This window comes from Somniosus microcephalus, unplaced genomic scaffold (assembly GCF_052327205.1).
Source record: "Somniosus microcephalus isolate GS21.2 unplaced genomic scaffold, FLI_Smic_1.0 unresolved_chr1, whole genome shotgun sequence".
Taxonomy (NCBI): Eukaryota; Metazoa; Chordata; class Chondrichthyes; order Squaliformes; family Somniosidae; genus Somniosus; species Somniosus microcephalus.
Window position 1 is genome coordinate 105,605,708 of NW_028225179.1, and position 13,970 is coordinate 105,619,677.

The window sequence follows — 13,970 nt, forward strand, 5'->3', positions numbered from 1 at the left end:
TGCCTGTCATTGTCTATCTGTCACTATCCATCTATCTGTCTGTCATTGTCTATCTGTCATTATCCATCTATCTCTCTGTCATTATCTATCTGTCATTATCCTTCTCTCTGCCTGTCATTGTCTATCTGTCATTCATTATCCATCTATCTGCCTGTCATTGTCTGTCTGTCATTATCCATCTGTCTGTCATTGTCTATCTGTCATTATCCATCTATCTGTCTGTCTTTGTCTATCTGTCATTATCCATCTGTCTGTCTGTCATTGTCTATCTGTCATTATCCTTCTGTCTGTCTGTCATTGTCTATCTGTCATTATCCATCTATCTGCCTGTCATTGTCTGTCTGTCATTATCCATCTATCAGTCTGTCATTGTCCGTCTGTCATTATCCATCTATTTGTCTGTCATTGTCAGTCTGTCACTGTCCATCTGTCATTTGTATCTGTCTATCATTGTCTATCTGTCATTATCCATCTATCTGTCTGTCTTTGTCTATCTGTCATTATCCATCTATTTGTCTGTCATTGCCCGTCTGTCATTGTCCATCTGTCATTAGTATCTGTCTATCATTGTCTGTCTGTCATTGTCAGACTGTCATTGCCCGTCTGTCATTGTCAGTCTGTCATTGTCCATCTGTCATTGCCCGTCTGTCATTGGTATCTGTCTGTCATTGTCTGTCAGCCTCTCTGTCTGTCTGTTGTCAAGACGCAAGATGCATCTACAAGATGCACTGCAGCAACTCGCCAAGGTTTCTTCAGCAGCATCTCCCAAACCTGCGACCTCTTCCACCTGGAAGGACAAGGGCAGCAGGCGCATGGGAACACCACCACCTCCAAGTTCCCCTCCAAGTCACACACCATCCTGACTTGGAAATATATCGCCGTTCCTTCATCGTCGCTGGGTCAAAACCCAGGAACTCCCTCCCTAACAGCACTGTGGGAGTACCTTCACCACACGGACTGCAGCGGTTCAAGAAGGCGGCTCACCACCACCTTCTCAAGGGCAACTAGGGATGGGCAATAAATGCTGGCCTTGCCAGAGATGCCCACATCCCATGGACGAATAAAAAAAAATCCATCTATCTATCTGTCTGTCTGTTCGTCTGACATTAGTGTCTGTCTATCTGTCTGTCATTGTACATCACTCTATCTCTCTATCTCACTATCTACCTATCACTGTCTCTCTCTCTATCTATCTATCACTCTCTATCACTCCATCTATGATGTGTATATTGTGCATGTTTACCACGTCTAACTGATGATACAACCGCATTGGAGATGAAACTCAGTCCAGCATCCTTAAAAACACCAACACTGTCAGCTCCACCTCCATAGAAACATCCCAGATCGTGAGAGTTCATCGCTTCGAATACCTATTTACAGAGTAAAAAATGGAACAGTAAAACACACCCCAGATGTTCATAAATCAGATGCGGAGCAGGCTCGAAGGGCCAAATGGCCGCCTCCTGCTCCTATTTTTCTATGTTTTAGTCCTGCTGCATTATTGCAGCTTTGAAGAAAAGATCTTAACACAGAGCGGATCAATGTGTTGGGCAGCTCATAAAATTAAGAAAAGCCAGAAAGAACTTGCATTTATGTAGCGCCTTTCACAACCTCAGGATACTTTTGACGTGTAGTCACTGCTGTGATGTAGGAAATGCAGCAGCCTATTTGCGCACAGCAAGCTCCCACAAGCGGCAATGTGAAAACGACTGGATAATCTGTTTTCGTGATGTTGGTTTTGGGACAAATATTAGCAGGACGTTCTTTGAGAACTGCTATGGGATCTTTTAGGTCAACATGAGAGGGCAGACAGGCCCTCCGTTTCACGATCATCTGATAGACAGCATCTCAGACAGTGCAGGACTCCCTCAGTACTGCACTAGGAGTGTCAGCCTGGATTATGTACTCAAGTCTCTGGAGTGAAAGAAAGACTTGCATTTATATCGCACCTTTCATGACCACCGGTTGTCTCAAAACATTTTAGAGCCAATGAAGTACTTTTGAAGTGTAGTCACTGTTGTAATGTGTGAAACGCAGCAGCTAATTTGCACACAGCAAGCTCCCACAAACAGCAATGTGATAATGACCAGATAATCTGTTTTTGTTATGTTTGTTGAAGGATAAATATTGGCCAGGACTTGCTCTTCTTCAAAGTAGTGCCATGGGATCTTTTACTTCCACCTGAGAGAGCATCCGAAAGACGGCACCTCGGAGAGTGCAGCACTCCCGCTCGAGGGGCCAAGCGGCCTATTCCTGCTTTTATTTCTTATGTTCCCTCAGCACTGCACTGGGAGTGTCAGCCTAGCTTTCTGTGCTCAAGTCCCTGGAGTGGGACTTGTACCCACAACCCTTCTGACTCAGAGGCGAGTGTGCTACCCACTGAGCCATGGCTCACACCTTCAAGATGCCCCATCGCTTTGCAAAGTGCTGTCAAACCATCAAATCGGCCCTCAAAAGAAACAGCATTGCAGGATAGCATTCATCCGATTGCTGTTTGTAGTGACATGGCAAACGTACTGGAGAAATCTTTCTCTGCTTTGTGTTTCTAGTCAAATCTAAAGTGGATTCCAAAATAATGGATTTGGAATGTCACTAGATATACTGAAGAGAGGAAATGTCCTGGAAAGAACTGTCGGCTTTTCAACTGATCGAAACACAAAGTCTAAGCATATTACCTTCCTGGGTGTGAGTTTGTTCTTGTTGTTCAGGATGTACACTGCGGAATCGACAATGACAAAGGACACGTTAGCTGCATCGTTGGTGGAGAATTGCAGGTCAAACGCACCTCCTGGTTGATAGGTTGAATCATGGTCCTTTATTTCAATCTGTAATAGTAAATCGGCAAACAATTGCCGAGATAATGTATTACCAGCAGGACAGACAGCGTAAGAATCGCAATGCGGTTGGCAAACAGATTAGCCATCACCTGGCTCGGCAAACTAGCTTGAGTAAAAACATACATCGTGACCACCTATTACTGAATTGTCATACTGGAACTATGTTTACAAAAAGGATGTAGAGGCACTGGAGAAGGTGCAAAAAGGATTTACAAGGATGATACTAGAACTAAGAGATTATACTTAGCAGGAAAGATTGAACAGGCTGAGGCTCTTTCCTCTAGAAAAGAAAAGGCTGAGGTGTGACCTGATAGAGATCTTTAAAATTATGAAAGGGTTTGATAGGGTAGACGTAGAGAAAATATAGAACATGTTTCCACTTGCGGGTGACAACAACACTAGGGACCATAATTATAAGATCCAATAGATCTAATAAGATCTAATAAATCCAGTAGGGATTTCAGGGGAAACGTCTTTACCCAGAGAGTGATTAGGATGTGGAACTCGCTACCACAGGGAGTGGTTAATGTGAATAGCATAGAATAGCATATTAAAGGGAAAGCCAGACAAGCACATCAGGGAGAAAGGAATAGAATCACAGAATGGTTACAGCCCATAAGGAGGCCCGTCAAACCCATGCTGGCTCTCTGCAAGAGCACTTCCGCTAGTCCCATTCCCCCGCCCTTTCACCGTAGCCCTGCTAATTTTTTTCCTTCAGGTACTTATCTAATTCCGTTTTGAAAGCTATGATTGAATCTGCCTCCACCACCCTTTCAGGCAGTGTATTCCAGATCCTAACCACTCGCTGCGTTAAAAAGTTTTCCTCATGTCGCCTTTGGTTCTTCTGCCAATCACCTTAAATCTGTGTCCTCTGGTTCTCGACCCTTCCGCCAATGGGAACAGTTTCTCTCTATCTACTCTGTCCAGACCCCTCATGATTTTGAACACCTCTATCAAATCTCCTCTCAATCTTCTTTGCTCTGAGAACAACCCCAGCTTCTCCAGTCTATCCACATAACTGAGTCCCTCATCCCTGGAACCATTCTTGTAAATCTTTTCTGTACCCTCTCTAAGACCTTCATATCCTTCCTAAAGTGCGGTACCCAGAATTGGACAAAATACTCCAGTTGAGGCCGAACCAGTGTTTTACAAAGGTTCGTCACAACTTCCTTGCTTTTGTACTCTGTGCCTCTATTTATGAAACCCAGGATCCCATATGCTTTTTTAACCGCTTTCTCAACTTGCCCTGCCACCTTCAATGATATGTGCGTATACACCCACAGGTCTCTCTGTCCGCCCATTCCACCAGCCTGTCTAAGTCCTCTTGAAGTCTATCACTGTCCTCCTCACTGTTCACTATATTTCCAAGTTTAGTGTCATTTTGAATGTGTGCCCTGTACACCCAAGTCCAAGTCATTGATGTATATCAAGAAAAGCAGTGGTCCTAGAACCGGCCCCTGGGGAACACCACTGTGTACCTTCCTCCAGTCCGGTAAAGAACCGTTCACCACTACTCTCTGTTTCCTGTCACTTAGTCAATTTCATATCCATGCTGCTACTTTCCCTTTTATTCCATAGGCTTCGACTTTGCTGGCAAGCCTATTATCTGGCACTTTATCAAATGTCTTTTGGAAGTCTATGTACACCACATCAACCACATTACCCTCATCAACCATCTCCGTTACCTCATCAAAAAACTCAATCAAGTTAGTTAAACACAATTTGCCTTTCACAAATCCGTGCTGTCTTTCCTTAATTTATCCACACTTGTCCAAGTGATTGATAATTTTGTTCCTGATTATTGTTTCTAAATGCTTCCCCACTACTGAGGTTAAAATGACTGGCCTGTAGTTGCTGCATTTATCCTTACACCCTTTTTTGAAAAAGAGTCTGTGTGGAGTTTGCACATTCTCCCCGTGTTTGCGTGGGTTTCCTCCGGGTGCTCCGGTTTCCTCCCACAGTCCAAAGATGTGCGGGTTAGGTTGATTGGCTATGATAAATTGACCCTTAGTGTTAGGGGGATTAAATACGTGGGGTTACGGGGATAGGGTGGGATATGTGTTGGTGTAGGGGTTACGGGGATCGGGTGGGATATGTGTCGGTGCAGGCTCGATGGGCCGAAATGGCCTCTATCTGCACTGTGGGGTTTCTGTGATTCTGTGATTCTGTGATTTGCAATTCTCCAGTCCTCTGGCACATCTCCTGTATCTAAGGAGGATTGGAAGATTATCGCCAGTATCTCCGCGATTTCCACCTTAACTTCCCCCAGCATCCTGGGATGCATCCCATCTGGTCCTGGTGACTTATCTATTTTAAGTACAGCCAGCCTTTCTAGTACCTCCTCTTTATCAATTTTTACCTGATCCAGTATCTCAACTACCTTCTCTTTCACTATGACTTTGGCAGCATCTTTTTCCTTGGTGAAGACAGATGCAAAGTTTACATTTAGGACCTCAGCCATGCCCTCTGCCTCCATACGTAGGTCTCCTTTTTGGTCCCTAATCAGCCCATCCCTCCTCTTACTACCCATTTAATATTTATATGCTTATAGAAGACTTTTGAATTCTCTTATGTTAGCTGCCAATCTATTCTCATACTCTCTCTTTGCTCCTCAGTCTTTTTCACTTCATCTCTGAACTTTCTATATTCAGCCTGATTCTCACTTGTATTCTTAACCTGACATTTGTCATATAGAAACATAGAAACATAGAAGATAGGAGCAGGAGTAGGCCATTCGGCCCCTCGAGCCTGCTCCGCCATTCAATGAGATCATGGCTGATCATCCAAATTCAGTACCCTGTCCCTGCTTTCTCCCCATATCCCTTGATCCCTTTAGCCTTAAGAAATATATCCAACTCCTTCTTGAATATATTTAATGAATTGGCCTCTACTGCCTTCTGTGGTAGAGAATTCCACAGGTTCACCACTCTCTGGATGAAGAAATTCCTCCTCATCTCTGTCCTAAATGGCTTACCCCTTATCCTTAGACTGTGACCCCTGGTTCTGGACTCCCCGGCCATCGGGAACATCCTTCCTGCATCCAGTCTGTCTAGTCCTGTTAGAATTTTATAAGTTTCAATGAGATCCCCTCTCATTCTTCTAAACTCCAGCGAGTATAAGCCCAATCGACACAATCTCTCCGCATACGTCATTCCTGCCATCCCAGGTATCAGTCTGGTGAATCTTCGCTGCACTCCCTCCATGGCAAGAACATCCTTCCTCAGATAAGGTGACCAAAACTGCACACAATACTCAAGGTGTGGTCTCACCAAGGCCCTGTACAACTGCAGCAAGACATCCTTGTTCTTGTACTCGAACCCTCTCGCTACGAAGGCCATTTGCCTTCTTAACCACCTGCTGCACCTGCATGCTTACCTTCAGCGACTGGTGCACAAGGACACCCAGGTCTCATTGCATTTCCCCTTCTCCCAATCTATTGCCGTTCAGATAATAATCTGCCTTCCTGTTTTTGCCACCAAAGTGGATAACGTCGCATTTATCCACATTATACTGCATCTGCCATGCTTCTGCCCAATCACCCAACCTGTCCAAATCATACTGGAGTTTATCTGCATCCTCCTCAGAGCACACATGCCCACCCAGCTTTGTGTCGTCTGCAAACTTGGAGATATTACATCTAGTGCCCTCGTCTAGATCATTTATATATATTGTGAATAGCTGGGGTTCTAGGACCGATCCCTGCGGTACCCCAGTAGTCACTGCCTGCCACTCGGAAAAAGAGCCGTTTATTCCAACTCTTTGCTTCCTGTCTGCCAACCAGTTCTTTATCCAAGTCAGTACCTTGCCCCCAATCCCATGTGCCTTAACTTTACATGCTAATATCTTATGCGGGACCTTATCGAAAGCCTTTTGAAAGTCCAAATACACCACATCCACTGGTTCTCTCTTATCTATTCTACCAGTTACATCCTCAAAACATTCCAGTAGATTAGTCAAGCACGATTTATCTTTTGTAAATCCATGTTGACTTTGTCCGATCCTGTCACTGTTTTCCAAGTGCTCTGCTATTACATCTTTTATAATGGGCTCTCGCATTTTCCCCACTACCGATGTCAGACTTATAATTCCCCGTTTTCACTCTACCACCTTTTTTGAATAGTGGGGTAACATTAGCTACCCTCCAATCCATGGGTACTGTTCCAGAGTCTATTGAATTTTGGAATATGCACTCTTTTTCTGCTTCATCTTACCCTCTATCTCTTTCATCATCCAGGAAGCTCTGGCTTTGGTTGCCCTACCTTTCTCCCTCGTGTGAATGTACCTCAACTGTACCCGAACCATCTCCTCTTTAAAGACAGCCCATTGTTTATTCACAGTTTTGCCTGCCAATCTTTGATTCCAATTTACCCGGGCCGGATCCATTCTCAACCCACTGAAATTGGCCTTCCTCCAGTTAAGTATTTTTACTCTAGATTGCTCCCTGTCCTTTTCCATAGCTAGTCTAAACCTTATGATACTATGATCACTGTTTCCTAAATGTTCCCTGACTGACACTTGCTCCACTTGGCCCACCTCATTCCCCAGAACCAGATCCAGTAATGCCTCCTTCCTCGTTGGGCTGGAAACGTACTGCTCAAGAAATTTCTCCTGAACACACTTCAATAATTCTTCCCCTCTCTGCCCTTTACACTATTGCTATCCCAGTCTCTGTTAGGATAGTTGAAGTCCCCGATTATCACTACTCTATAGTTCTTGCACCTCTCTGTAATTTCCCTGAAAATTTGCTCCTCTATATCCTTCCCACTAGTTGGCGGCCTATAGAATACCTAATGGTGTAACAGCACCTCTATTATTTATTAACTCTAACCAAATAGATTCTGTCCTTGACCCCATCTAGGACATCCTTTCTCTCCAGCACTGCAAAATTCTCCTTAACCAATATTGCCACACCACCTACTTTCTTTCCTTCCCTATCTTTCCTGAAAACCTTATATCCAGGAATATTTACTACCCAATCCTGCCCTTTTCTGAGCCAGGTCTCCATTATCACCACGACATCATATTCCCATGTGGATATTTGCACCTGCAGCTCACCAACCTTTGTGCGTTTACACACATGCACTGTAAACCTCTCTTTGAACTTCTTGTATTCTCTCTTAGTCTAACACCACTTAATACCTTACTAATGCTTACTCTAGTGCTATCTGTCTCTCCCAATCCTTTGTGAACTTTGTTTCTGCCTTCCTGGTGCCCATCCCCCTACCAAATTAGTTTAAACCCTCCCCAACAGCTCTAGCAAACTTACGTTGATGAAGCAGGGTGGCAGGAGGCTGGTGTGGAGCATAAATGCTGGCACAGACCAGTTGGGCTGAATGGCCTGTTTCTGTGCTGCAAACATTAGGGTCAAAGGTCAGTGCAAGTGGCCAGTGAAATCAGGCGATCTAGTGCAAGTGGCCAGTGAAATCAGGCGATCTAGTGCAAGTGGCCAGTGAAATCAGATGATCTATTTTCTTTCCCTTGTTAAAGCCCCAAAATGTATTGATGCACCAATTGTCCGACCCATCGCTCCACCCATCTTTAAGCTCCTTGGTTACTTTATTTTTCCAAGAGAAAATGTTTGAAAGATAATAAAGTTAAAATAAAGCAATTTCGAAAGGAAATGGTGAAGAACATTTGAAAGGTTCGGTGCAAGGGTGAGACAGTTGAATTGAGTCAAGTACGATCTGCACACTCGCCTCAACAGAGTTCAGGCTAAATACAAGTGGGTAATTTGAACCTAACTCGCTGGGCGGGAATCCCACGGGCTCGGGTGGGATGCTAGTTTTACACCCCGCCCAATATTACTCTCCACTGACTTCAATGTAGAGTAAAGTCGGGCGTGGTGTAAAACCAGGGTTGCCCCCGATCCCGAAAAGCGGGTTAGGTTAAAATTGCTCCCCAAGTGTCCTGGTTGTCCTTCAGTGGCTATACTGAAGCATCCAATTGCTGATCTTAGGAAGCACCGACAGACACTAGGTAGTGAACAGACTGGGCGGAATTCGCGGTGACCAGACGCTGCATCATATGGCTGCCACTGGACAGGAGAGTGAGCAAGGGAACACTTCAGTGCAATGGCAGGTAAAAGGTCAAGGTAGAGAGGTTGTAGCTGTCAGACTGACAGTCAGGCCAAATACCCGCCAGCGGGTTGAATTAAGCAATTGCCCAACTTCCGATCTGTGGCTGAAATTCCGACAGAAGCCCTGTGGAAATTCTACCCCAGAGAGCATAATTTCTTCAGGTGCCCAGGACAGAAACTGGACGGAAAATCATGAGCAGCACACCCTTGGTTTTCCGATTTCGCTCCCAGGTTGTGCCAGACAAAGATCGTGGCTGCGAAATCGAGACAAACTCCATCAATTGTGTCAGCGGGTGTCTTCGGTCGAAAGTTTAAAAAAAATACAATTAGCGAAAATTTGCGTGAGGTTCCTTCAGGTGAACCAGTGATCATCGTCACTAAAACAAAAGCAAAATATTGCCGATGCTGGAAATTTGAAATAAAAACAGAAAATGCTGGAGATACTCAGCAGGTCAGGCAGCATTTGTGGAGAGAGAAACAGAGTTAACGTCTCAGGTCGGTGACCTTTCGTCAGAACTGGAAAAAGTTGGAGATGTAACAGGTTTTTAAACAAGTGCAGGGGCAGGGAGGGGGGGAGGGGAGGAAAGAACAAAAGGGAAGGTCTGTGATAGGATGGAAGGCCGGAGAGATTAAAAAGAAAGACTTGCATTTCTATAGCGCCTTTCATGACCACCGGACGTCCCAAAGCACTTTACAGCCAATGAAGTACTTTTGGAGTGTAGTCACTGTTGTAATGTGGGAAACGCGGCAGCCAATTTATGCACAGCAAGCTCCCACAAACAGCAATGTGATAATGACCAGATAATCTGTTTTGTTGATTGAGGGATAAATATTGGCCATAATACTGGGGATAACACCCCTGCTCTTCTTCGAAATAGTACCATGGGATCTTTTACATCCATCTGAGAGAGCAGACGGGCCCTCGGTTTAGCATCTCACCCGAAAGACGGCACCTCTGACAGTGCAGCGCTCCCTCAGCACTGCACTGGGAGTGTCAGCCTAGCTTTATGTGCACAAGTCTCTGGAGTGGGACTTGAACCCACAACCGTCTGACTCAGAGGCAAGTGTGCTACTCACTGAGCCACAGCTGACACAAAATGACTAAAGGGATGATGGTGCAGGGCAAAGGAGATGGTAATGGGACAAGTAAAGAAATAAAAGATGGGTCTAGAGGAGCTGTAAATGGCAACAGCAGAATCATTACCAACAGCTGCTGTCCGAGAAAATGGGAGTGGTGGTTGTGATCTGAAATTGTTGAACTCAGTGTTGAGTTCGGAAGGCTGTCAAGTGCCTAATCGAGAGAGGAGGTGATGTTCCTCGAGCTTACGTCGAGCTTCATTGGAACAGTATAGGAGGCCAATGACAGAGAGGTCAGAGTGGGAGTGGGGTGGAGAATTAAAGTGACACGGCCTGCTAAACAAAAAAAATGTCTTCCGTGACCAAACCTTGTGAGAAATAGTTTGCATTTGCTCACCCGTCCTTCGCATTGGTCCTCCACATCAATCCACACCGAGTTTGCCACAATTTCTGTTCTCCCGCCTACGTGGATGTAATAGTAGGTGAGAAGGCGAAATGTAGGAACCATGTCCGGGACCACTTGAAGACGAAACTTTGTAGTCTCTGTCTTGCGAATCCGATCGGCGGCGATCGCCCTGCCTTTGCTTACGAGCTGTGAAAAAAAACAGACGCACCGGAGTAGAAATTCGTCCGGTGCCAAAGTAAAGCGGGCGCTATCGAATCAGCTGCCCGTGGCACGCTCCCACCCTCTCTCCCCACCCCCACCACCCAATATTCAGTTCCATTGAAGTCAATTTAGCAACATAACTTAGTGCAGCTGTATCTCGTGCCAAATAACCCGAATATGGCTGGGGGGTGGGGGGGGGTGGTGGTTGCTGAATCATCTAACGGCAACAAGGAGGAAGTGGCTGGAATACTTTACTTGGTCAGGACTGATTGGCCTCGAGGTTTCAGCTGCCGTGTCCTTTGGGGGTTATTCATCGGAACGGATGGTTATAATGGAGCAATGGGCAGACTGCCGGGATCGGTTTGGATGAGGGACTGCGGACATTGTTGGCCCAGCGCAGTCGGTTGCGGCAGTTGGTGATCACGTGGTACCACCAGACTAGAGTCAGGGGTACAGCGTAGTTGCAGGTGCTATGTTGGCCTCGTGCACAGTGGGGGCATCAAGAGTAATGCCAATTTGCGGAATCCCAGGGGCTCCTGGATAATATGAGTCAGGCGGCACTGAAGGAGGTCCACCTTTGAAGGTGTGTTTCAGCTGGGTTCTCCCCCTGGACAGCAGTAACTTCTGAGCAAGAGCCGCAGAAATCCGGAGGGGAAAACGGGCAAGCGATTTTCCGAGGTTTCCGCGACTCTTCCATTGAACATTAGGGAGACGAGTGAGAGAGGCTTCACTGAACTTCACCCCCATCGTAGCACAACTGCACAAAAAATCTCTTGGACTGGTTATTGATACCTGTTGACCGGTCCTTAGTACCATTTCAATTCGATGAGTAATATTCAAAGGAATGATCTTTGAAGGATTTTACTTACGATGTAGTAATAGTAATCGATACTGCCGCTGCCCGGCTCTGTGACAGCTCTGAATTCTATGTTCAGGTCTTGGCCCACCTTCATGACAGTGTGTGGTGCACTGATGTGGAGATAACTCTTGCTGGGAGACTGATGGATCTGAGCCGTCACCGTTCCTTCACGGAATTCTTTCCCAAGTTTCCCATCTCCAGCCGTCACCTGAACAAACAACACATTGGAAATATCAAACATCAGAAAGAGGCGGTTCCCAGTTGAACATGTCTCCAACTAAGACATGTCTTTCCTGAGTAGATAGATTATTGAAACTTGATTGATTGAGACAGTGGGGATTGGTGGTAAAGATGGATAAATCCTGCCTCCAAATGATGCCCTGAAATAAGCACAGTTCAGCGGTAACAATCTTACCAACCATTTAATCTGCTGCCGTTTCATAGCGATTGTCCTTGGGTGTCAGAAAATAAAGAGGGTGAAATTGGACTCGAGCGGGGATGTAAAACAGGCAGGATCACATTGCGCGCCCGTTACAACGCCTGCCTTTTCTGCGGCCTGGAGGAGTCCGTGTTCCATGTATATATCGAATATGAGAGGTTGCGGCCCCTCTTCCATTATTTGAAGGGGCTGCTCCTCGATTTTTGGCTGCACTTCAGTCCCACGCTCCTGATCATTGGTCACCCGGTGCAGAGGGGAGCAGGCAGGTCGGGGGACTTCCTCGTAGGACTGCTCCTGGGCCTGGCCAAAGTGGCCATCAACTGGTCCAGGCCAGCGGGCAGTCGAAGGGGGTCATTCGGCCCGACTGCCCGCCTCTCTTCCGCGGCCATGTTCATGCCCGGGTGGCACTGGAGATGGAGCGCGCGGTGTCCGCCGGCACGCTCGTGACTTTCCACGAACGGTGGGCACCGCCGGGACTGGAGTGCATCATCACCCCGGCCAATCAAATTTCAATTTAATTTGTTAAGTTTCATTTAATGTATTTTTGTTAAGTTACAGTTTATTTGTTCATTGCTCGCACCCAAAAAAGTACACTGAAAAGATGCACGCCCATTAAATGCCCCATCCCATATTCAGCTCTGTTGGTTTTAATGGAACTGAATATCGGGCATGTAGTACAATGAAGGGTGTAATGTATATACCTTTAAGGGGGAGAACTACTTTTTACAGCTCCTGTATCCTGTAGTACCGGCAGTGACCACACCTGTATATAAACCCTGAGTAGTGCTCTGTACAGTCAGTTGCAGTTTGAACCCTGATTCAGTAAACACCTGTTGATCATTCCCTGCAGTCTGTTGTCTGATTATTGAAGGACACAACATTAAGATACACGGATATAACATTGGCGACGAGGCAGATTCGAAACTACCTGCAACTCTGCATCACCTCCCAGGGATTCGCTCCTGGAGAACAATGGAAGGAGGTCGAGTCCAGAAGCACGGGCGTCGACCACGGGCAACCGCCTAGTCATCCAGCAGAGATTTGAGCATCGCAGAGGAGGCTGCCGAGAGCCAGGCTTGGCTTTCCAGTCACGGTGGTCCAGCGAAATGGGCTGGCAACAGGTACTGCGCAGACCCTTCCCGGACAGGGGCGGCTAGAGCCGACCGAGCGGCACAGAAAAAGGCCGAGCACCGTCGACGGGGGAGAGAGAGGGCAGAGCGCACAGGGCGCAGCCGGTGTTCAGGACCGAGCGGCGTCAACAGGGAGAGAGACGAGAGAGAGTAGAGCGCAGCTGGTGTTCAAGAGGCGAGCAGCGTCAACGGGGGAGAGAGGCGCGCAGGAAACCGCGAGGCGCTGCCATTGCCACGAGGACCGCAGAGAGTGGCATTGGCAGCAGCGCAGGAGCAGTGCACGAAACCCACAGGGCGTCGCCATTTGCCACGAGGACCGCCGAGAGCGGCGTTGGCAGCAGCGCAGGAGACGCCATTTTAAGCCGCAGCGGGGAAGAAAGGAAAGCGCGGGAGACGCCATTTTAAGCTGCAGCGGGGAAGAAAGGAAAGCGCGGGAGACGCCATTTTAAGCCAGTCTAACCACACCCAAAAATGCCGAAGAGTGGCAGTATCACAGCATTCGACAATGAAGTCGAAGATTGGACGACATATGTCGAACGCATAGAAGTATACTGCAAGGCGAATGAAGTGCCAGATGACAAGAAAGCGCTGGTATTGTTGAATTCAATGGGTGCAAAAACGTATGGCTAACTACGAAACCTAGTAACCCCAGAGAAGCCAGTAGAAAAGGATTTTGAAAACATAGTGTCAATCCTACAGGACCACTTAAACCCCACACCGCTGCTGATAGCAGAATGATTTAAGTTTCACAAAAGGAACCAGCATAAAGATGAAAGTAATGCTGAGTATTTAACGGAACTGCGCAAGCTATCGAAACACTGCCAGTTTGGAACAGGACTAGCAGATACTTTAAGGGACAAGTTTGTGTGTGGGCTTCAAAGTGAAGGAACCCAGAAACGGCCTCTATCAGAAAAGGATCTTACGCTGGACAAGGCTTTCAGCATT

General features: G+C 46.6%; 1 protein-coding gene across 2 annotated transcripts in view; it reads right to left on the minus strand.

Moving 5' to 3' along the window:
• The window catches only part of LOC147095683 (complement C4-like), a 623,807-nt gene that overhangs the window by 532,349 nt on the left and 77,488 nt on the right, over positions 1 to 13,970 (minus strand). For both annotated transcript variants that reach the window (XM_085974724.1, XM_085974723.1), the window contains exons 12-15: positions 11,467 to 11,664; positions 10,388 to 10,582; positions 2,676 to 2,825; positions 1,244 to 1,370 (exon numbers count right to left, since the gene is read on the minus strand). In XM_085974724.1, coding sequence (XP_085830850.1) covers positions 1,244 to 1,370; positions 2,676 to 2,825; positions 10,388 to 10,582; positions 11,467 to 11,664 — 670 coding nt within the window. The remainder of the gene's footprint in view (positions 1 to 1,243; positions 1,371 to 2,675; positions 2,826 to 10,387; positions 10,583 to 11,466; positions 11,665 to 13,970) is intronic.